At 34.6% G+C, this 24268-nt stretch overlaps 2 protein-coding genes across 2 annotated transcripts in view; both read right to left on the minus strand.

Annotated features, from left to right (window-relative positions):
- The window catches only part of TSHB (thyroid stimulating hormone subunit beta), a 47119-nt gene extending 24271 nt beyond the window's left edge, over positions 1-22848 (minus strand). The window contains exons 1-2 of the mRNA XM_025994686.2: positions 22834-22848; positions 13348-13440 (exon numbers count right to left, since the gene is read on the minus strand). The gene's annotated coding sequence lies outside the window, so the exon portion shown is untranslated. The remainder of the gene's footprint in view (positions 1-13347; positions 13441-22833) is intronic.
- The window catches only part of SYCP1 (synaptonemal complex protein 1), a 108396-nt gene continuing 97029 nt past the window's right edge, over positions 12902-24268 (minus strand). The window contains exons 30-32 of the mRNA XM_025994682.2: positions 22834-22977; positions 13348-13440; positions 12902-13229 (exon numbers count right to left, since the gene is read on the minus strand). Coding sequence (XP_025850467.1) covers positions 13092-13229; positions 13348-13440; positions 22834-22977 — 375 coding nt within the window. The 3' untranslated portion in view covers positions 12902-13091. The remainder of the gene's footprint in view (positions 13230-13347; positions 13441-22833; positions 22978-24268) is intronic.

The following is a 24268-nucleotide window of genomic DNA, read 5'->3' on the forward strand; positions in this document are numbered from 1 at the left end:
AGTGGTATAATATTATTTGAATGTAAGTTATGATAAGTTATATCTTAGAGCAATCACTAAAAATAAAAGTATAGATAAAATGCCAAGAGTGTTTAAAGAATGAGAAGACAGACTGGGAGAAAATACTGGCGAAAGAAGGATGTTTGGGTGGCTCAGCGGTTGAGTGTCTGCCTTTGGCCAGGGCGTGATCCTGGAGTTCCAGGATTAAGTCCCACATTGGGCTCCCTGCATGGAGCCTGCTTCTCCCTCTGCCTATGTCTCTGCCTATGTCTCTGCTTCTCTCTCTCTTTGTATCTCTTATGAATAAACAAATAAAATCTATATATAGGCAAAAGACACATCATGTAAAGACTGCTATCTGAAATATACAAAGAATTCTTAAAACTCAATAGTAAGAAAACAATCTGATTTTTTAAATGGACAAAACACCTGAACAGACACTGCAACCAAGAAGACACACAGAAGGCAAATAAGCATATGAAAACATGCTTCATTCACATATGTCATCAGGGAAATGCAAATTAAAACAGATACCACTACTCATCTATTAGAATGGCCAAAACCCAAAACAATGACATTACCAAAAGATTTTGGAGTAACAGGAACATTCACCCAACTAGGTAACTAGTATCAAATCATACTAAATACCTCCAGAAATCAACCTGAAGACTAATAGAACAAATGACATAACTAAAGGGAGAGAAGAGGCCATGAGGAAGGTAGGAAGTGCAAAGATGCAGTATGAAAGGAAAACTGATCATAGGTGCTGCAAATGGGAGGTAGTTGTGGTCATGGAGAAGGGAGAGAGAGAGAGAGAGAGAGAGGGAGGGAGGAAGAGAGAGAGAGAGAGAGAGAGAGAGAGAGAGAGAGAGAACACAAGGAAACTCACAAGGAGAACATTTCCCAAAAAATATTGGCTGGGAAAATTAGAGGAGTTGACTTTTGTGAGTTCTTGCAACCAGCAGAGTTTAGACTGGTGTTTTAAAGGTTACGGGGCTTGGCAGCAATAGAGCCTTGAGGGTACTCCCCAGCTCCTAGAGAGAAGGCAGACAAAAAACCTGGGGGCAGACCATGTAGAAACAGGGATCTGAAGAATACCTGGAGCATGCAGAGGGGAGATTATTCACTCTTCTTGGAGCACATCCCTGATAAGTTCACACAGATGCCTCTCTGAAGACAAAGGAGCTGGCTGGCACCATTTCCCTCCCCTGCCCCTCAGCATAAATGCAGAACCACCTGTGGGAAGCAGCTCAGCCTCAACACTGACTACCTAACCTGCTTACACCAAGTTCAATACCCCTGTACTCTGGCACAACTGCCCTTCTCAGTCAAGCCTGTCTCTGCCCCAGCTGAGTGACAAGACACTTCCCCAGAAGATCAGCACAGTCCCCTGACCACACCACATGCCTAAATAAAGCCTGGAGTTTTAAAACTCAGCAGGTTTGGCTGGTATAGGGCCTGGAGGGCACTGTACTGCTCCTGGAGAGAAGGCCTACAAACAACCCAGAGGCAAACAGTGTAGAAACACTGATCTAAAAAATGCCTGGGACAAACCAGTGGGGGAGATTATTTGCTCTTCTCAGAGTGCTTCACTAAGAAGCAGTGTGTATGGAGACTCCTCTCCAGAAACAGAGGAACTGGCTAGCATCATTTCCCTTCCTGCACCCCTCAGCACAAATACATAGCAAAGTGTGGTAAACAGCACTGACACTGGCTGTGTACCTGCTTATACCAAGTCCCACATCCCTACACTCTGGCAGTACTGCCCTTCTCAGTCAAGTTTGCCTCAGTCCTAGTGTGGTGGGCCCCTTCCCCAGAAGGTCAACAGAACCCCTGCCCATACCACATCTCCCAACCAGAGAGTTCTGCAATGCTTCAGTTCTAGTGGAAGTAGTATCAAGTACCATTTAACAAGCAGACCAGAGCACACCAAGGTAAAACTCACCACATTCTGGCCAAGGACCAAACACTGCCCACCTCAAGCAAGGAGAGCCTGGGCAGCCAACCGGCCTGAAGGATAGTCAAAACACAATAGCAGAGTGCCTGCAACACACACCAGAGATACTCTCAGAAGCACCAAGCCCTGGACTCTATATGACCTCTTCATAAAGCAATTATTCTCAGGAGCAGAAAACATAATGGGCTTTTCTAACACAGAGAAGAAGACAGAAATTTAGACAAAATGCCAAGATGGAGTAGTTCATCTAACATGAAAGAACAAGATAAGGCCTTAGCCAGCGATCTAAGCAAAACAGATATAAATAACATGACTCGTGAGAATTTAAAGCAACATTCATAAGAATACTCAGCAGGCTCAAGAAAAAAAAATGGAAGACCTTCATTACAGAGTTAGTACAAGAGCTAAAAAAAAGAAATGAAAAATATAATAACTTAGATTTAAAACAGACTTGATGCAATAAACACAAGGATGGAAGAAGCAAAGGAACAGATGAGTGATATAAAAGATTAAAAATGGAAAATTAAAAAATTAAAAAATGGAAAATGAAGCTGAACAAACGAGAAAAAGAAATTATGGAACACAAGAACAAATATAGGGAATGCAGTGAGTCCATCAAACATAATAACATCAGTATTATCGGAGGAGAAGAGGGAGAAAGAGGAGAGAAGGAGGAGGAGGAGGAAGAGGAGGAGGAGGAGAAGGAAGGAGAAAAAAGAACAGAAAATAATAGCTTGAAACTTCCCTAATCTGGGGAAGAAAACAGCATCCAGATCCAGGAGGCACAGAGAACTCCCAGCAATATCAACAAAAACAGACCAACCCCAAGACATATTATAATTAAATTTGCAAAATAGAGCAATAAAGAAAACAATCTTAAAGCAGCAAGACAAAAGAAGTCCCTAACTTACAAGGGAAGACCCATAGGCTAGCTGCAGATCTCTCCAAAGATATATGGCAAACCAGGAGGGACTGGCATGATATATTCAATATGCTGAATGGGGAAAAAATCTGCAGCCAAGATTACTCTATCCAGTAAGGCTATCATTCAGGATAGAAAGACATAAAGAGTTTCCCAGACAAACAAAAAATACGGGAATTCATGACCACGAAACACCTTGCAAAAAATATTAAGGGGGGCCTTTGAGTGGAAAGGAGATAACAAAAGTGACAGTATAAAGGTAGGAAACACAAAAGGAATAAAAAAATATTCTGTAAAAAAAATCAGCCATGGCACTCACAAAATAAAAGAATGTAAAATACGACAACGCATACATAAAACGTGGGGATGAGTAAGGAACGGGTTCCAACTTAAACAATCAACTTAATATAGACTGCTATATGCAGAAGAGGTTATATACAAACCTAATGGCAGCCACCTATCAAAAACCGCTAATAGGAACAACAGAGTGGCTCAGTGGTTGAGTGTCTGTCTTTGGCTCAAGGCGTGAATCCGGAGTTCTGGGATCAAGTCCCGCCTGCATTGGGCTCCCCATAGGGAGCCTGCTTCTCCTTCTGCCACACACGTGTCTCTGCCTCTGTATGTCTCTCATGAATAAATAAATAAAATCTTTTTAAAAACCTCACTAATAAATGTGAAAGAATAAAGAGAAAGAAAGCCAAATATATCACTAAAGAAAATCAGCAATGAAAGAAAGACAAGAAAGGATCAGAGAAAATCTCATAACCACAAAACAATAAAATGACAATAAATACATAACTATCAATAATTACTCTGCATGTAAATGGAATAAATGCTCCATCAAAAGACACAGGGTGAAGAATAGATAAAAAAAAAAACAAGTACCATCTATATGCTGCCTACACAAGACTCATTTTAGACCTAAAGACACATGCAAAGGAAACGAACTAGGGGTGGTAGAAGGGGAGGAGGGCGGGGGGTGGGGGTGAATGGGTGACGGGCACTGAGGGGGAGCACTTGATGGGATGAGCACTGGGTGTTGTTCTGTATGTTGGCAAACTGAACACCAATAAAAAATAAATTTATTATAAAAAAAGAAAATACATAAAATAAATGTTCAAATTCTAAAAAAAAGAAAAGAAAAGAAAAGAAAGTGAAGGGATAGAGAAACATCTATCATGTAAATGGATGTCAAAAGAAAGCCAGAGTACCCATACTTATATTGGACAAAATACACATTAAAAACAAAACTGTAACAAGAGATGAAGAAGGACACTATATAATAATAAATGGGACAATCCAACAGGAAGGATCTAGCAATTGTAAATATTTATGCACACAATGTAAGAGCACCCAAGTACACAAAACAGTTAATAGAAAATTGAAAGGAACTAATCAAAAATAATACAATAATAGTAGGGGACTTTAACATCCCAATTACATCAATGGGCAGGTCATCTAAACAGAAAATCAACAAGGAAACAATGGCTTTGAGAGACACACTGGACCAGATGGACTTAAGAGATAGAGTCAGAGAATGTTTCATCCTAAAACAGCAGAATACACATTCTGTAAGTGCACACAGAATATTCTCCAGAATAAATCACATATCAGCCCACGACAAAGCCTCCAGAAATTCAAAAATCAAAGTCACACCATGCATCTTTCTAACCACGATGCTTTGAAACTAGAAGTCAACCACAAGAAAAAGAATTTGAAAGGCCACAAATACATGGAGGTTAAAAAACATGCAACTAAACAATGAAAGGATCAACTAGGAAATAAGAGCAGAAATTAAAAAGTACAAGGAAACAAATGAAAAAGAAAACACAATGATTCAAAATCTCTGGGATGCAAAAAGTGGTTCTAAGAGGGAAGTTTTAGCAATACAGGCCTACTTCAAGCAGCAAGAAAAATCTCAAATAAATGAACCAACCTTACTTACCCCCAAAGAAGCTAGAAAAAGAACAAACAAAACCTAAAACCAGTAAAGGAAGGAAATAATAAAAATTAGAACACAAAAAAGTACATCCATTCACGATAAAAATCCTTGACAAAGTCGACTTAAAGGAAACATACCTAAACATAATAAAGGCCATATATGAAAAACCCACAGCTAACCTTATCCTCAATAGGGAAAAAAATGAGAGCTTTCCCCCTAAAGTAAGGAACAAGACAAGGATCCACTCTCATCACTTTTATTCAACATAGTACTGAAGTCCTAACCACAGCAATCAGACAACGAAAAGAAATAAAAGGCATTCAAATCAGTAATGAAGAAAGAAATAAAATTCTATTTGCAGATGACATGATACTGTTTATAGAAAACCCTAAAGATTCCACCAAAAAAACTACTACAACTCATAAATGAATTCAGTAGAGTCACAGGATACAAATCAATGTACAGAAAGCAGTTGCATTTCTACACACTAATGAAGCAGCAGAAAACAAACCCATTTATAATTGCACCAGAAATAAAAGATACCTAGGAATAAACCTAACCAAAGAGGTGAAAGACTTGTACTCTGAAAACTAAAAAACATGGATGAAAGAAATTGAAGAAAGAAAGAAAGAAAGAAAGAAAGAAAGAAAGAAAGAAAGAAAGAAAGAAAAGAAGAAAGAAAGAAAGAAAGAAAGAAAGAAGAAAGAAAGAAAAGAAGAGAAAGAAAGAAAGAAAGAAAAAGAAAAGAAAGAAAGAAAGAAAGAAAGAAAGAAAGAAAGAAAGAAAGAAGAAAATGAAAATGAAAAAAAAAGAAATTGAAGACAACACAAGGAAATGGAAATACTTCCATTCTTATGGATTGGAAGAACAAATAGTGTTAACATGTCAATACTACACAAAGCAATATACATATTTAATGCAATTTCTACCAAAATACCAACAGCATTTTTCACAGAACTAAAACTAACAATCCCAAAATTTGTATGGAACCACAAAAGACCTCGAATAACTTAAGCATTCTTGAAAAAGAAAAGCAAAGTTGAAGGCATCACAATTCTGGACTTCAAGTTATATCACAGAGCTGTGGTGATCAAAACAATATGGTACTAGCACAAAAATAGACATAGAGATCATGAAGCAGAAATAGAAAAGCCTAAATAAGCAACTATATATGGTCAATTAATCCTTGACAAAGAAAGAAAGAATATCCAATGGGAAAAAGACAGTCTCTTCAGCATGTAGTGCTGGGAAGCCTGAACAGAAATATGCAAAGAGAAACTGGACCACTTTCTTACACCAAGGAATTAAAGACCTCAATGTGAGACCTGTAAGCATAGAAGAAAGCACGGGCAGTAACTTCTTTGACATCGGCCCTTGCAACTTTTTTTCTAGTTAGGTCTCCTGAAGCAAGCAAAAATAAACGATTGGGACTTAATCAAACTAAAAAGCTTCTGCACAGCGAAGGAAACAATCAACAAAACTAAAAGGTAGCCTACAGAATGGGAGAAGACATCTGCAAATAACATATCTGATAAAGGGTCAATATCCAAAATATATAAAGAACTTATGACTCAACACCCCCCAAAAAAACCAAATAATCTAATTTAAAAATAGGCAGAAGACATGAACAGACATTTCTCCAAAGAAAACATACAGATGGCCAACAGACATGAAAAGATGTTCAACATCACTCATCATCAGGGAAATGCAAATTAAAACTACTATGAGATATTACCTCACACCTGTCAGAATCAACAACACAAGAAACAAATGTTGGCAAAAATGTGGGAAAAAGAACTCTTCTACACTGTTGATGGGAATGTAAACTGGTGCAGCCACTGTGGAAAAATACCATATGATTTCACTCGTATGTGGAATTTATGAAATGAATGAACAAAGAGGAAGAGGAAATAAGAGAAAGAAACCAAGAAATAGACTCTTAACTATAGAGAACAAACTGATGGTTACCAGATGGGAGGTGGGTAGGACAGGTTACATAGGTGATAAGGATTATGGAGTGCACTTGTTATGATGAGCACCCAGTGATGTAAGGAATTGCTGAATCACTATTTTACACCTGAAACTAATAAAACAATGTATGTTAAATAAAGTTAGTCTTTTGAAAGAAAAAGATATATACATTAAAAAAAAGTACAAACAATGGACTATTACCCAATCAAAGAGATCTTGCCATTTGTGACAACACGGGCAGACCTAGAGGGTATTATGCTAAGTGAAATAAGTTACAGAGGAATAAATATCATTATGATTTCACTTAAATGTTAAAAGAAAAAAAACAAAACAGAAATAGATTTATAGATACAGAGAAAAATCTGTTGACTACCAGAAGGGAGGGGTGGGGAAATAAGGTAAGGATATTAAAAGGTACAAACTTTCATTTATAACACATAAGACATGGGAATAAAATATAGAGAATACAGAATATAGTTAATAATATTTAACAACTTTGTGTGGTGACAGATGGTTGCTAGATTTATCATGGTGATCACTTTGTAATGCATATAAATATTGAATCTCTATTTGATACACCTCAAACTAATATTGAATGTCAACTACATTTTGATTTAAAAATATGTATCAGGGTTATCAGAGATTGAGGGAAGGGAGGGATGAATGGGCAGAGCACAGAATTTTTAGGGCAGTGAACATATTTTGTATGATACTGTAATAATAGGTATCTGTCATTATACATTTGTGAAAACCCATAAAATGTATATCAAGAGTTAACTCTTGTGTAAACTATGGGCTTCAGATAATAATGATGTATTGATAATCATTCAACAATTTTAACAAATGTACTAGTCTGGAACAAGATTATTGATAGAGAGAAAGACTACGCATGTGTGGGAGGCATGTGTATATAGGAAATTTTCATACTTTGAATTTTGCTGTGCACTTAAAATTACTCTAAAAAATAAAATCTATTAATTTTTTAAAAAATCAATGAAGATAAAATGAAGTGACAATAAAAACCAATTAAAAATAGAAACAAAAAGAATAAACAAATAAAACAAATAGTAAATAGCACAGCTTAAACTCAACATCAATAATTAAGTGTAAATGGTTTAAACATTCAAAATTACAACGCAAGATTCTCAGATTAGATGAAACAATCAAGTATTCCATATACAAGTAACACACCTTACCTATAGAGATACACATAGGTTGAAAATAAAAGGCTGGAGAAAAATACACTATGCAACTGTAACCTCCAAGTTAACTTGGGAGAAGCAGGTGTGTGGTAATAATGACTACTGCAGGCACCAGTCTGGTAATATGGGTTCTGCTGACATTTCAGGTATTCCCAGGACAGGAAAGATGCTTCTGAGGTTGGAGTAGAGTGTCCACTGGCCAATATGGACTAGGAAACTTCTAGAGTACAGGTCTTCCTTTTTCACTGTCCCTGTTGAATTTTCACCTTCATATGGTGAGTCAAATCCATTAAAAGCCCACCCGTCTTGGGCATTCATAAGACTGGTTTTATTAATTAAAATGAGAGCTAACCATGATTAGCACTTGCTTTGTGCTAGACACTTTTCAAAATGTCTATTAGCTCATTTTTGCTAGTTATAAGTATCATTTTATAGACCTAAAAGCTCAGCTACACAGAGGTTATTATTCAGAACATGAACTGAATGGCAGTGCTAGGGTTCCAAATTCAGTCAGCCCCCAAAAAACAAACTGTGTGTGTGTGTGTGTGTACTGACACATATAACATGTAGCCTGGCCTGAAGAATTCATTTTAACTTAAGTAAACATGATAATCTAATAAACTCTAATTGTGATTCAATTGATAAGCAGATATACAAAAATCTCAGATATTATTATAAGGGCTAGAAAATTTTTAACGTAATAGTTGTTAATTTAGTATAAGCTGATAAAGGACTGAGCACTATTAAAAATACTGTTAGTGAAAAGAGAAATTCTCTACTTACTGAGACTAGGTCATTTAATGACTATCAATTTACTGGAGAAGTCATTAGAAAAAAATTAATACATTTGCCAAATCATAAATCAGGGAGAGGCTTCTTTTAACAGCCACCTCAAGCAAGTAACACAACAATACTTTTTAAAAATTAAAAAATAATTTGGAAATTATTAGAATAATTAGACAATTTATATTATAGTTTATATCTCTTGGTTAGCACTTTTATAAGAGAATAATGTTTACTATGTAAATCCATTTGTGTCATAGAATATATTTTCAACTTTTAATTACATAATGATTTATACATTTAATATACATTTCCATACCAGTGATTACATACTTTTACTTTCACTCCTAGACATCTATTAAAAATTTTAATATACATATCTGTAGGCTCATCAATTCCAAGGTTAATAATTTACAGAAATAAAAACACTAATATTAGCATTGTTCACAGTGCAGAAAAAATGGAAACAAAGAGAATGCACATTATAAGAGTTAAGATAGAGTAGGTTATGCCAACAATCATAGACAACTCCAAACTCTGAGGGGCTTAACACTGCAAAGTCTTATTTCTTATTCATACTACATGATCATGGTAGGTTAATGGGTAAATTTTATTCTATGTAGTTTTCATTCATAGATATGGTATGACAGGAATTTCATCAACTGTAACATCACAAATTGCTGCAGCAGGAGAAGAGTGTGATAGGTCTCACACTACTAATCAAATACTCTGGCACAGAAATAATTAATGCACAGCAGTTCTACCTAACTTCATTGGCCAGAACTTATATAGGCTCACCATGATGGGAATGGAAATACAATCTTTTCACATGCCCAGAAGAGAAGAAAAGAACTAGGTATAGGTGATCATAAGAATCTCTACCACATTTTAATAAATAGCTGAATTATGGTCCATCCATGAAATATTACTACAACCATTTAAAAGAATGCATTGGAAATATACCGTTAAATTTTCATGCGAGACTGAGAAATTTAGATTCTGAAAAGTATATCTCATTTTTGTAAATTAACCATGACTAGAGAATCTTGTGTGCATACGTGCATGCATATGTAAAAAAAATGCAATTAAATATTTATTATTTTCATCTGTTATTGAGAAAAAGAAGAAAGGATTTTTTTCCCCTAGGAGAGAGGGATTTGGCCTAGGGGGGGGACCCTGATGTGTGTAGAGAGGGTAAGAAAGAGGGTGAGGATAAAAGCAAAAGGGAAAATAAGAGGGTACTAAGATTTTATATGATTATATTTATATACTGATATAAATTATGTGTATGCATATAGAAATCAAGTCATTTTTCAAATCTTTTCTTTTTGATTGCTTTCATAGGCCTCAAATTACTGATCTGTTGAAATTGAATCTTTTCAGTTCCCTTCAGTTCTAAATCCTACGATTTCATAACTTAATGTTAAGGCTTATCTGTCTCCTGTTTATTTCCTATTTCTAACCCAGAGCTGACCTGCCACCGATTAAGGTTCTGGATGTACTTCTATAGCCTGTGGACTATTAATTATACTGAATTCAGGTTGCCTGAATTATAAATAATTTATTTCTAACCTTTATTATCAACCAAAGCAGGTTGTTCTTTGACATCATGAATTTACATTTACATGAAGCGGGAGACATTTTATTATCACTAACGTGACAAAATTATGGGTATTTTTCTTAGGCTAGGTATTAGATATAATCTAAAAGTCTGGAACTTAAATTTTTAGTCTAAAATTTTCCCATCTACCACCTGGTCTCTTCCAATTGCTGCAATAGCTTCACCCTGTTCCAATTTACCTTTAATGAGCTTTCTAAAGATTGCTATTTCTTCTGTCTTAATTTTCTCATCCTTCTTATACATCAATAACATTTTTTTTAAGAGAGAGGGTGAGCAAACATGCAAGCGGATGGGGAGGAGGAGACGGAGAGAGAGAATCTCAAGCAGGCTCCATGCTCAGGGCAGAGCCTGCCACAGGGCTCAATTTCATGATCCTGAGCTCATGACTAGAGCAGAAAACAAGAGTTGGCTGCCCAATCAACTAAGCCACCCAGGTACTTATTCTTATTCATGTCCCAAACTCATCTCTTCTAGAAGGCCTTCTTGGAAACCAAGACATGAGATTATCTTTCATGTCTCTGTATCTCTTACATTTACATACTCCTGAACTACTTACATTATAAGTGATTCATTTGCTTACCCATTTATATTTGCTACTGGACATCAAGTCATTGAGAGCAGAGATTGTATATCATATAGATAATCCTAAGTCCAAATATTTATGCTTTCAGGTATTGCCACTCAGAAGAATTTGACACAGAATATCCCCTTCTTGAATCACTTTATTCTTTAAGTTTCCATGATCCCCTTATATTTCACGTCTCTCCTCCTTAGTCTTTGCAGCAACTCCTTTATTATTTACTTTTAAATGTTCCAGTATCATAAGGCTCAGTATCAACTCTTTTCTATAACTACACACTCCTATCCATAAAAAGAGTGCATTCCGTACTATGCTTTATTTTAATTTTATTTAAATTCAGTTAATTAACATATAATGTATTATTGGTTTCAGAGGTAGAGGTCAGTGGATTCATCAGTCTTATATAATACCCAGCACCCATTACATCACATGCCCTCCTTAATGTTCATCACCAGATTAGTTATCCCCTGGCAAGAGCGGTGCAATTCTCCCTTGGGCAGACCCTGAGAATCAACACAACAGGTCCCTTTTTCAGAAGATCAGCAAGAACAGTCCTATGCTTTAAATGGCATATATATGCCAATGATTACTAAATAATGACCCTTCTGGAGAACTCCAGATTCATTTGTTCAAAGACCCATTTAACTGCTCCACTTAGATATCTTAAGATATCTCAATTATTACATAGCACCAATATTACATATCTCAAAACAGAACTTTGAGACCTAACTTTGCACCTTCTCTTTTCCTCACATCATCCTTATTTTAGGCCAATATGTCAGCAAGTCTTTTTGGTGTTTCCCCTGTTGCAGCAACCTTGGAAGCCAGCTGTTGAATGAGGCAGAACTAAAAGTTGGAGGGAGCCAGGTTTCCTGAATCACTGATGGGAATGCTGCTTACTAATTAGGAACATTTATGTTGGACTTTTGAGAAGTGAAAAGTTGACAAATGATCAGCCAGAGAAGCAACATTACCTTAACACACTAGTCTTGTTTTATTTAAAAACATTTGAAAATATATAGCTAAAATATGAAATATCACATTATCAAGACTAATAATCCTCTTAAAAACCTTGCTAAGGAGACTAATTATCAATTTTCCATAAAGATATCAGAAGCTGGAAGTCCTAAAACCATCTCCAGTTTTATTTATTTATTGTCTATTTCCCTCACTAAAACGTAAACTCTAGAAGAACAGAGGGTTTATTTCTCTGTTTTGTTCACTGTCATATCGCCAGTATCTAGAACAGTGTTTGACTCTTAGTGGGCACTCAATATTTACTTAAATTAATGAGTGTTGAATAAATAACATTAGGAAGCCATACTGGTATAGCCTTTTTTTGCTACAGCTAAAAGCCATTTGTCAATTTTATAAATAGATAAAGCTGCTTAAGAACTGTGAAGCCTCGGGATCCCTGGGCAGCTCATGAGATCTCTGGGCAGCTCATGGGATCCCTGGGTGGCTCAGTGGTTTAGTGCCTGCCTTTGGCCCAGGGCGCAGTCCTAGAGTCCCAGGATTGAGTCCCATGTCAGGCTCCCAGCACGGAGCCTGCTTCTCCCTCCTCCTGTGTCTCTGCCTCTCGCGCGCTCTCTCTCTCTCTCTCTCTCATAAATAAATAAATAAATAATAAATAAATAAATAAATAAATAAATAAATCTTAAAAAAAAAGAACTGTGAAGCCTCATTAAAATGACCTTAAGATTTTAAAAATAAATATCAAATTACGATCAGCTATTCAGATGACCTTACAGAATCAATGAAAAGCATTTATTTGCATCCAAAATATTTTAATAGTAAAGAATAAAGAGTAAATCTCAATATGCTCCTAGCATTCAATGGATAACTTCACAAATTTGAAAACTTAGCTAAAACAGTTTCCATGAATACAAGAAAAGATAAAAAACAAAACAATCATCTTATTATTTAAGTAGAATTACAAGTTTTCGGGTAACATGTGGTAATTTAGGCCAAAACATAAAAATCATAAGGAACAAATTATGCAAATATAAAAAAGTCTCAATGTCAGAAAATGGCTCTTCAGAAAATAAAAAAAATTTTAATTAACTATAAATTTGATGTTATTAGGCTCCTTAATCACACTGATTTTCTGAAATTAAACAAATAGCTTTTCTGCATCCTTTAGTTTTTTTTTCCTATCCATTTTAGCAATTACAGCCCAACGATCTTCCCGCATTTTCCTCATTGCTCCAAACTTCAGCGTAGATCCAGGGGTTGTTAGAGATGAAGGGGTCTTGAATACAAAATCAAATCAAATCAAATCAAAATATGTCTAATTTAAAAGATAAAGTCCAGCTTTTGAAATTTTCTTTCTGAAGTAAAAATTAAAAACTACCTTTAAAAAGCCCTACCTTTTTTGGTGTCCTGACACAAAGATGAGAAGTTGTTGGATAATTATTATTCTTGTATAATTTTTTCAATGTCTCTTCTTCTGAAACCATGCTCTTAAAGAAAAATACAAAAGAATAATTTGGAGTCTGTCATCACTAATATTAAAATTTTGCCTACATATCACAGAGAGGAGGAGAAAGATGAGGAAGGGAAGGGGGAAAGAAAGGAGGTGAGAAAAGGGAGGAGAGAGGAAAAAGAAGAGAGAAAAAAGAAGAAAAATTGAAGACAATGACAAAATAAATACTCAACATGCCAAACAAGGACATAGATTTAGATTCTATTAACTATATTCCTGAAAGGTTATATGAGATACACGATACCTATGAATAGTACTTTTCTACTGTTTTCTAGTTCAGTTTCAGTCTTTATACTACTACTTTACCATCCCTTTCCCCCTAGCCTACTTACTCAAACTCACACTTTGGCCTTAAAATAAGCAGTTATAAGCTTATAAAAATTATAATGTTATCAACTATCAATTTATGAGTATTATAATTCCCCCCAAATAATAATAGCTGACATTTATTTCCTACTTTCTATATTAGGCATTGTTTTAAGCACTTTGCATATCTTAATTAGTTTTAATCCTTAAGATAATTTCATGGAATAAGTATACTATTATCACCACTTTGAAGGTGAAGAACTGAGACAAAGAAATGTTAAGTAATTTGCCTAAAATAATACAGCTAGTTAAGAGTGGAGCCAGGATTCAAATCTAGGAAAGCAGGCTCTAGAAATCCATTCTTTTAATGAATATGCTACACAGATTTGGTCTGGTAAGCAATCAGTTCACATTATCTTTTCCTGCTCACTAATGTCACATTTACAGAGGTACATGAATATTGAAACAGAATTTCATGAATTCTAAGATTTCAGCAGAATTCAGTACGTCCTAAAGAATGCCTTTTGGGACACCTGGGTGGCTCAGTGGTTGAGCATCTGCCTTTGGCCCAGGGTGTGATTCTACAGTCCCGGGATCAGGTCCCACATCGGGCTCTCTGCATGGAGCCTGCCTCTCTCTCTATCTCTCTGCGTCTCTCATGAATAAAATCTTTTAAAAAAATAAATTAAAAAAACTAAAGAGCTGCCTTTTCAAATATACTCAGAACCACTATGTACCAACTGATCTGCTTAGAAAAATTATTTTAAAATCATCTTAAAAACTATTAAAATTTTACTCAGTGCACAGTAATTTATTAATCATTAATGACTGCCCATTTAAAAATAACAAATTAACCCAATTTAAAACAAAACTTTATCCTTAGAACTCTGTAACATTCATCTTTTCATGTGTTTATTAGCCATTTGTATATCCTCTTTGGAGAAATGTCAATTCATGTCCTTTGCTCATTTTTAAATTGGGTTGTATGTTTTTCATTGCTGAGTTATGAGAGTTCCCTATGTATTCTGGACATTTATCCCTTTTCAGATATATGATATGGAAATATTTCTGCCATTCTTGAGCTTGTCTTTTCCCTTTCAAAATAGTGTCCTTTGATTCACAAAAATTCTTAGTTTTGAAGTCAAACTTATCAGTTTTCTCTTTTCTTGTCGGTGCTTTTGGTGTCATACCCATGAGGCCCTTGCTAAATTTGATGTCCTGAAAATTTCCCCAATATTTGCTTCTAAGAGTATCATAGTTTTAGCCTTAAGTTTTGGTTTTTGATCCATTTTGAGTCAGTTTTTCTATGTAAAGAGTCCAACTTTATTCTTTTGCATGTGAATATCCAGTTCTAACACCATTTGTTTAAAAAAACAAAAAACAAAAAACAAACAAAAAAAGTCCTTTGCCCCTGCTGAATGGCCTTGGCACTCTTACCAAAATTAATTAAGTACATATGTGAGAATTTATTTCTAGGCTACTTTACTCCACTGGTCTATATATCTGTCCTTAACCTAGTACTAATCTGTTTAAATTACTAGCTTCTGGAAAGTTTCAAAGTCAAGAATCATGAGTCCTCCAACATTACCTTTCTTTTTCAAAACTGTTTTAGCAATTTGGGGACCCTTGCAATTCCATATGAATTTTAGTATCAGATTTTCCATTTCTGCCAAAAGGCTGTTGGAATTTTGATAGAGATTGCACTGAATTTGCAGACTGCTTTGGGTAGTATTGATATCTTAACATGCTAAAGACTTAACATCCATAAACAATTTTTTCCTATTTCGTTAGGTCTTCTTTAATTTCCTTCAGCATTGTTTTGTAGTTTTCATTGTATTTCAATGTTTCACCTTCTTGGTTAGATCTGTTCCTAAATATTTGCTTAGATGATACTGTATATGGATTGTTTTCTTAATTTTCCTTAATTTCCTTTTGGGTTAATCACTGCTGATGTATAAAACCATAATCAATGTCATGTGTTCTTACACCCTTCCACACTGCTAAGTTCAAATGAACTTTTTATTAGCTCTAATAAATAGCCTTCTTGTGGTCTTTGTGATTTTCAGTGGATAGGATAGAATCATGGATAGGATAGAATCATGGCATCTGCAAATAGTTTTACCTCATTCCCATTTGTATGCCTGCTTTCTTTTTCCTCCCTCCCCCCTTTGTTTTTTGTCTAATAGCCTAATAGTTCCTGCTAGAACTTCCACTACAATGTTGACTAGCAGTGGTGAAAGTGGACACCCATGTCACATTTTTTAAAATATTTATTCATGAGAGACAGAGGGAGAGAGAGAGAGAGAGAGGCAGAAGGAGAAGCAGGCTCCATGCAGGGAGCCTGATGTGGGACTCAATCCTAGGTCTCCAGGATCATACCCTAGGCTGAAAGCAGCGCTAAACTGCTGAGCCACCCAGGCTGCCCTCCCATGTCACATTCTTAATCTAAGGGGAAAACTTTCAATCTTTCACCATTGAGTATGATGTTAAGTTGTGGGTTTTCATAAGTACTTTTTATCATGCTGAGGAACTACCCCTCTATTCTTAGCTCTATAATAGTTTCTGAAATGAAAAACTGTTGAATGTTGTCAAATGCCTTTTCTGTACCAAATGAAATGATCATGTGTGATTTTCCCCCCTTCATTATATTAATGTGATATATTACACTGATTTTCTTATATTGAACCAGCCTGGCATTTCTTAGATAAATCACACTTAGATAAAACTCATAGCACTTTCATATGATGTGGAATTTGACTTGCTAATATTTTGTTAGACATTCAGAAAGGATAATAGCCTTTAATTTTTTCTAGTAATGTCTTTATCTTGCTTTGGTATCAAGGTAGTGTTAGCCTCATAGAATGAGTTATCAAGAGTTCTCTCTTCAAATTTTTGAAGTTTGAGAAGGTTATGTCCTCAAATGTTTTATACAATCCATCAGTGAAGCCATCTGGCCCAGGACTTTTCTTTGTTGAGACATTTTTGATTACTAAGTCCAATTCTGTACTTACTATAGATAGACCTGTTGAGGTTTTCTATTTCTTGAGTCAGTTTAATTCATGTGTTTCAGGGATTTTACCCATTTGTCCATTTCTCCTAGGTTCTAAAATTTGTTGGCATATAGTAAACAAACTATTTTCTTTTTATCTGAGTGATTAGTAATAATATACCCACTTTTCACTTCTAATTCTAGTTATTTACATCTTCTTGTTAGTCTAGCTAAAGATTTGTCCACTTTTTAATCTTTTCAAATAAATTTTGGTTTCATTGATTTTTTCTATTGTTTTCTATTCTCTAATTTATCTCCCCATGAATCTTTATTATTTCCTTCCTCCTGCTCGCTTTGAGTTTGCTCCCTTCTCTAGCTCTATAAAGTTTAAGTTATTGATTTGAGATCTTTTTTTAATGTAGGAATTTAGAGCTATAAATTTCCTTCTGAGTATTGTTTTTGCTGTAACACATAAAGAAATTTTGGTATATTGTGTTTTCATTTTTATTTATATGAGTCTTAATTTCCTTTGTGATTTCTTATTTGATCTACTGGTTGATTAAAAGCGTGTTAATTTTGGGGCATCTGGGTGGCTCGATTAGCATCTGACTCTTGATTTCAGCCCAGGTCATGATCTCAGGGTCAAGCCCCATATCAGGTTCTGAACTCAGTGGAGAGTTTGCTTGAGATTCTCTCTCTCCTTCTCCTCCTTTCCTCACACTCTCTCTAAAATAAATATTTAAAAAATAAAAGTGTTAATTTACATGAATTTGTGAATTTTCTAATTTCCTTACTCCATGATTTCTAATTTCAACCCATTATAGTCAGAGAAGATGCTCTGTATGATGTCTTTTAACAATGGAAAAAAGATAGTCTCTTCAACAAACAGTGTTGGGAAAACTGGACAGAACATGCAAAAGAATGAAACAGAACCACTTTCTTACACCATACACAAAAATATATTCAGAGACCAAAATGTGAGACAGAAAACCATCAATCCTAGAGGAGAACACAGGGAGAAACCTCTTGACCTCAGTCATAGTGACTTCTTACTAGACATGTCACCAGAGACAAGAGAAACAAAAGTAAAACTACTGGAACTTCACCAAGATAAAAAGCTTCTGCACAGTGAAGGAAACAACAAAACTTTAAGGCAGCCTATGAAATGGGAGGAGATACTTTCAAATGACATATCTGATAAAGGGTTAGTATCCACAATCTATAAAAAACTTATACAATTCAACATCCAAAAAATAAATAATTCAGTTAAGAAATAGGCAGAAGACATGAATAGACTCTTTTCCAAAGAAGACATCCAGATGCATAACAGACACATGAAAATGTCACTCCTCAGAAGGGAAATACAAATCTAAACCACAAAAGATACCACCACACACCAGTCAGAATGGCTAAAATTAACAACACAAGAAGTAACAGGTGTTGGTAAGGATGCAGAGAAAGGGGAACCATCTTGCACCATTGGCGAGAATGCATACTGGTGCAGCCACTCTGGAGAACAGTATGGAGGTTCCTCAAAAAGAACTACCCTATGACTTAACAATTACACTACTAGGTATTACCCAAAGGACACAAAAATACAGATTTGAAAGAGTACATGCACCCTGATGTTTACAGCAGCAGTATCAACAATACCCAAACTATGGAGGGAGCCCAAATATCCTTCGACTGATGGATGAATGGATAAAGATATGGTGTATACACACACGCATGCACACACACTGAAATATTACTCAGCCATCAAAAATAATGAAATCTTGCCATTTGCAATGGCATGGATGGAGCTAGAGTGTATTATGCTAAATGAAATGTCAGTCAGAGAAAGACAAATACCATATGATCTCACTCATATGTGGAATTTAAAAAAGGAAATAGATGAACATATGGGAAGGGGGAAAAGAAAAAAAGGAGAGGGTAACAAACCATAAGATACTCAACAAAAGAGAACTGAGAGTTGATTAAAGAAAGTGAGTGGGGATGGGCTAGATGGGTATTAAAGAAGGCATTTGTTGGGATGAGCACTGGGTGTTGCATGTAAGTGGTTGGATCACTGAATTGCACTGTATATTAACTAAAGTTTAAATTTAAAATAATCCGTTAAGACTTGTTTTGTGGTCTATATGGTTTCTCCTGAAGAATATCTTATTAATAATGTCTTTCTTTGCCTCGAACTTTTTGATTTAAAGTCTATTTTGTTGGTCACAGTATAGCCATCCCAGATCTTTTATGGTTACTATTTTCATGGAGTATCTTTTCCCAACAGTTAACTTTCAATTAGTGTCTTTGGCTCTGAGTCTCTTTTAGACAGCATTATATGTATTATAGTATATTCTTTAAAATCAATTCAAAATAAAATAAAATAAAAATAAATTCTATAAACCTATGTTAATTGGAAAATGTAATCTATTTACATTTAAAGTAATTACTGATAGAGATTAACTTCTGCTTATTTGCTTTTTGTTTTCTATATGCCTTCTAGGTTTGTTTGTTGTTTCTCTCTCATTTTCTCTGTTACTATCTTCTTTTGTGGTTAGGTGATTTTTTGGTAGTGAAATATTTTTATTCCCTCCATATTTCCTATAGTGTATATTCTACAGATTTCTTTGTGTAGTTACTATGGAGATTACATTTAACATCCTAATGTTATTAACAACCTAATTTTAATTTATAGCTTTACTTCAATAGCCTATAATAATTCTGCTTTTATATGACTCCATGCCCCTTTTCTATTATTGATGTCACAAATTACATCTTTATATATTGGGTGCCAAGTAACACAGATTAGCCATTTTAATGCATTCCTTTTAAATCCTGTAGAAAATAAAAAGTGAGGTTACAAACCAAATTATAATACTAGCTTTTGTAATTTCCCACATATTTTTTTTTCAGAGATCCTCTATTTCTTCATATGGATTTGAGTTACTGGCTAGCACTTTCACTTCAACCTGAACAATTCCCTTTAACATTTCTTAAAAAGCGGTTCTAGTGGTAACTCCCTCAGCTTTTGTTGATCTAGGAAGGTCTTAATTTCTCCCCCATTTCTTAAGAACACTTTTAGCATATATCAAATTCTGTTGATAATTTCGGTTTTTTTCAGCATCTTGGAGATGGAAAACTACCACCTTCTGGCTTCCAAGGTTTCTCAGTGAGAAGTCAGCTGATAATTTTATTAAGAGTACCTCATCTGCGGTGAGTTGATTCTCACTACTTTCAAGATTCTTTGTCTTTGTCTTTAAACAGTTTTATTATAATGTAAGTCTATTTGATTTAATCCTACTTAGAATCCACTGAGCTTCTTGGATTTGTAGATTCATTTCCTCCATCAAAATATGAGAAGTATTATTTCTTCAAATATTCTTTCTTCCTTTTTACCCCCTCTCTTTTTCTGGGACTCCCACAAAGCATATATTGGTCTGTTTGATAATGTCCCACAAGTCTCAGGCTGCCTGTTCACTTTTCATTCTTTTTTTTTTTTCTCTTCTTTACTCAAACTCAAAATAATTTCAATTGTCCTATTTCATTAATTCTTTCTTCTGCTTACACGAATCTTTTAAAATTCTCTAATGAACTTTTCATTTGTTATTGTACTTTCAACTTAATTTCTTTTTGGTTCTTTTTATTTCTCTTCATCGATATTCTCATTTTAGTCATACATCATTCTTCTGTCTTTGTCTGTCTTCCTTTAGCTCTTTCAGCATCTTTAAGACAAATATTTGTCCTGTAAGTTCAACACTGGGGCTTCTTCAGAGACATTTTTGTTGACTTGTTTTGCTATGCTTTCTTTCTTTGTATACCTTGTGATTTTTTTGGTGGTTGGAACTAGATATGAATCTTCTAACTGGATACTGCAAATCAGATTCTTCCCTTTCCCCAGGGTTTGCTGTAGTGGGTTAGTTTTGTTTTGCTTTATGTAGTATAAGTTTCTGTGCCATGGATCAGCCTGGATTAAAATTTTGAGATCTTCTCAGGGTTTTGTTTTGTTTTGTTTTGTTTTGTTTTGTTTTGTTTTGTTTTGTTTGAGCCTGTCTTTCCCTGGGCATGTGCAATGGTTTTAAATACCCCAGAAATGTGACTGCTCTTGAATGTCCTAATTCTTAAAATGCCTGGTCCTCCAAAGAAGAAAAGTGAAAAAAAGAAAACCAGGTACAGTTCATTTAAATCCTCTGTGAGATGCTTTCAGCCAGTGTGGGTTGAAATAATGGCAGCCAGTTTCTGTGCCTGCACAATGATGAGAAGTAGCAATGATAGTACAAAACACTGAATCTTGATATTCAGAGAAAAAATCCTTATTTCTCACCCTGGCTACAGCAAGACATGAGCATGGCTGCCAACAATAGAGCTATGGATTGTATGAGGCAGTCACTAACATTCTTAAGGCTGAAATTGACTGAAGTTAACTATAATTTACTAAGTTTCAACCTTGGAAGTTGTAAGCATCCAAACAGTCTCCAGAGTTCCAAAATAATCACTTCAGACAATTTCTGAAGTACAACTGCTGTATAGGTAAAGAAATAAATTCATGGTATTTCATACCCCACCATCTTCTGTAAGGTCACTCTAGACAATCTATTTTTAAATCTAATTTTAAAATTATTTGAATGTTTACCAACATTTATATGCAACAATAAGAAAATTACAAAAATAGTAACTTCAAGTGATAATTATAATCAAATAGACTGTGAAATGTCTTTTTAGTCAAGTATAAATAATTTTGCATAGTTATATAATACTGTAGTATGTTTATCGTGTCACAAAGTTGTGATGCTCCATTTAAAAATGAAATCATGAATCAATCTGAATCTCATATCAGCTAAGAAACTAGACTAAATCTACACTGCTAGAGAAATAGTATGGATTCCAAGACTAGACTAATTCCAGAGCTCATAATCTTTCTACTAATTCTCTTTACATTTTTGTATATCTGGACTTCAGTTTGAGCTAGCAGTTATTATGTATAATGACTTACATAGTCTATGGAGCTAAACTATCTGTGTTCAAATTTTGGTTCCGTGACTTACTAGCTATGATCTTGGGCAAGGTACCCCTGTGACTCAGTTTCCTAATCTGTAAAACGAGACTAGCAACACCGTATATTTCTAACATGAGATTGTTCTAAGAAATGATGTATGTAATCTTGCAACAGTGCTTGGTTCACAGTTTTAATCATTAAAATATTAAAATATTAATCGTCATCTATAAAACAAAGAGGTACTTAAGTAAGGATGTTAACTTCAATAATTCATGTTTTAAGACTTCAGCTACTCATTATTCCAGAATAAATGAAAATAGAGAGTCCCAAAGCAGTAAAAAAGCTTGAAAGATCTCAAAAGCTATAAGTGGCAATAATGAAACAAACAAGTGCCTTTAACTGGAATTTTGTAACTAAGACTCTTTGGTATATTGCTTCATTTTGTGTGATGAGGTTTGTTTTAGAATTAATCTAAATTTAATTATTCTCAATAAATCAGTATTATGACTTTAGAAAATACTGGTATGTGTGGATACATTCATGACGGCATAATTAGTAATATAAACTGCTAGGGGAAATATCTTCCTTAAACAACTCATCTTTATTACAGTAACTCTTCAAGAATGATAGAAATGTTATACTTGTCAACCAATAACTGGATATAGATTTCAATCAATAAGTGATATAAAATAAGGAACATGAATAATACACAAAATCAAGAAGGGCCCTAAATAACAAATTTGGTTATTTGCAAGATTCACCTAACCTTTCTTAAAAACAAAAAAGAAAAAGAAAATGTGGTAAAAACTCCTTTATACCACTCTGCTGGAAAACAAGATGATTTCATCATCTCGTGTGTCAATTATGTTACATCAAGTATTTCACAATGCTCTGTTTTCTGAAGTTAGATTCTTTGAACCCTACTTCTCTAAAATGCACAAGCATAGAGTTCTGTGTTATAGAGTTCTATTATGTTTTAATATTGCAATGGTAGATATTATGTGCATATATCATATATATACATCAAAAAATAATGTATGAAAATAATATAAACAAGTAATAAATACTGATTTGTATTTTTTTTTTACCAAAAGATCAGTAGCTTCTGAGCTATCCGAATTAATATCAAACTCAAAGACCATTTTTCTCTTTTTATTACTTTCTTCAGTGGGTACATTCTTGCTTTCTCTTTGCTGAATTTTTAGTTTTGTTGGTGTCTTCACAGTATATGCCTATCCAAAAATAAAAACAACATATTATTACATCAAACCCTATATTATTGATAAATGTAAGTTAAATCTTTAGTAATAAATAAGTCATCATTATTAATGGGATGTATAGAGAGATTTTTGATAAGAATTTCATTCAGATATTTTTGATACTAAAACTTCTTTCTTCAAACAAATTATAATATTGGACATTTTCTTTGTCCTTCCCTTCAACTGACTAAGGAAAATAATGGCATGAGAGAGGGGGTAGAGAGGCTCTCTAGCTTCAGCAGTCAACAAACTTAAGAAAAGAGGGACTTAAGACCAAAGAACTGAATGAGCTTTGCTCTTTCTACAAAAATACTGATTTATGAGAAAATAGGTATGCTTATATTTTGTTCATAAAGTAATTCACATTAGTAAGTGTTTAGTATTCCATATTACCCTGTAAGTCTTATAATTTTTTTTAAAAAAAGTACCTTTAAAGAGTTAGATCAGTGACATCAGCAAAAAACGGCAGAGTAAGGTACTCCAAAAATTTGCTCTTCCATAAAGCAATAAGAATACTAGTAAAATGGTCAAAGTCCGCTTTTTTAGAACTCTGGAAATTAACCAAAAGCTTGCCACAAACTATAGTGCTGCTTCTTTTTTTTAATGGCTGAACCCCTGAAAGAACATTAAGTTTTGTGGTATCTTAACTTTTCTTCATCCCAGCCCCAGTTTTCTATGTTACCCCCAAAAAATAATATCCCACAGTCCTGATCCAGCCTGAGAGCCACTAGACAGAGCAGAACAGAATTGAGAGCTCTTTCAAAGCTTTATTCCCAAAAAGTTGTCATTAACTGTCTAGTGGCCCCTGAAAGACCTCACTGACAAGGCTGTCTGTATTTAAACTGACTTAGAGCTCATTCAGTACAAAAAGCTTTCTCCTTGGTGTGGAATACAGCACAGCATTTGTCAAAACAATTACAGACAAATGTTTTAACATTGCGGCTCCAGGAAGCAATGATTTTAAGAGGGAAAATGATAGACTAACCAAAAAGTTCAAAAGAACAGGTAGGAAATGAGACATCCATAGAGGCTTTGAAAAGCTCTGACATTGGAAAAATCAAATAAAATCTGAAGTTTTGTTAACAGTAATGTGCCAATGTATGTTTCTTAGTTTCAACAAATGGTAATGAAGGTGTTAACAATGTGGAAAACTGGGTGACATATAAAGGAATTCTCTGTACTACCTTTACAACTTATCTGTGAATTTAAAATTATGGTAAAAAATGCTCTTTAAAAAAAATGCTCATGGGGTCACCACACCCAT

Source organism: Vulpes vulpes, chromosome 8, assembly GCF_048418805.1.
Source record: "Vulpes vulpes isolate BD-2025 chromosome 8, VulVul3, whole genome shotgun sequence".
Classification (NCBI taxonomy): domain Eukaryota; kingdom Metazoa; phylum Chordata; class Mammalia; order Carnivora; family Canidae; genus Vulpes; species Vulpes vulpes.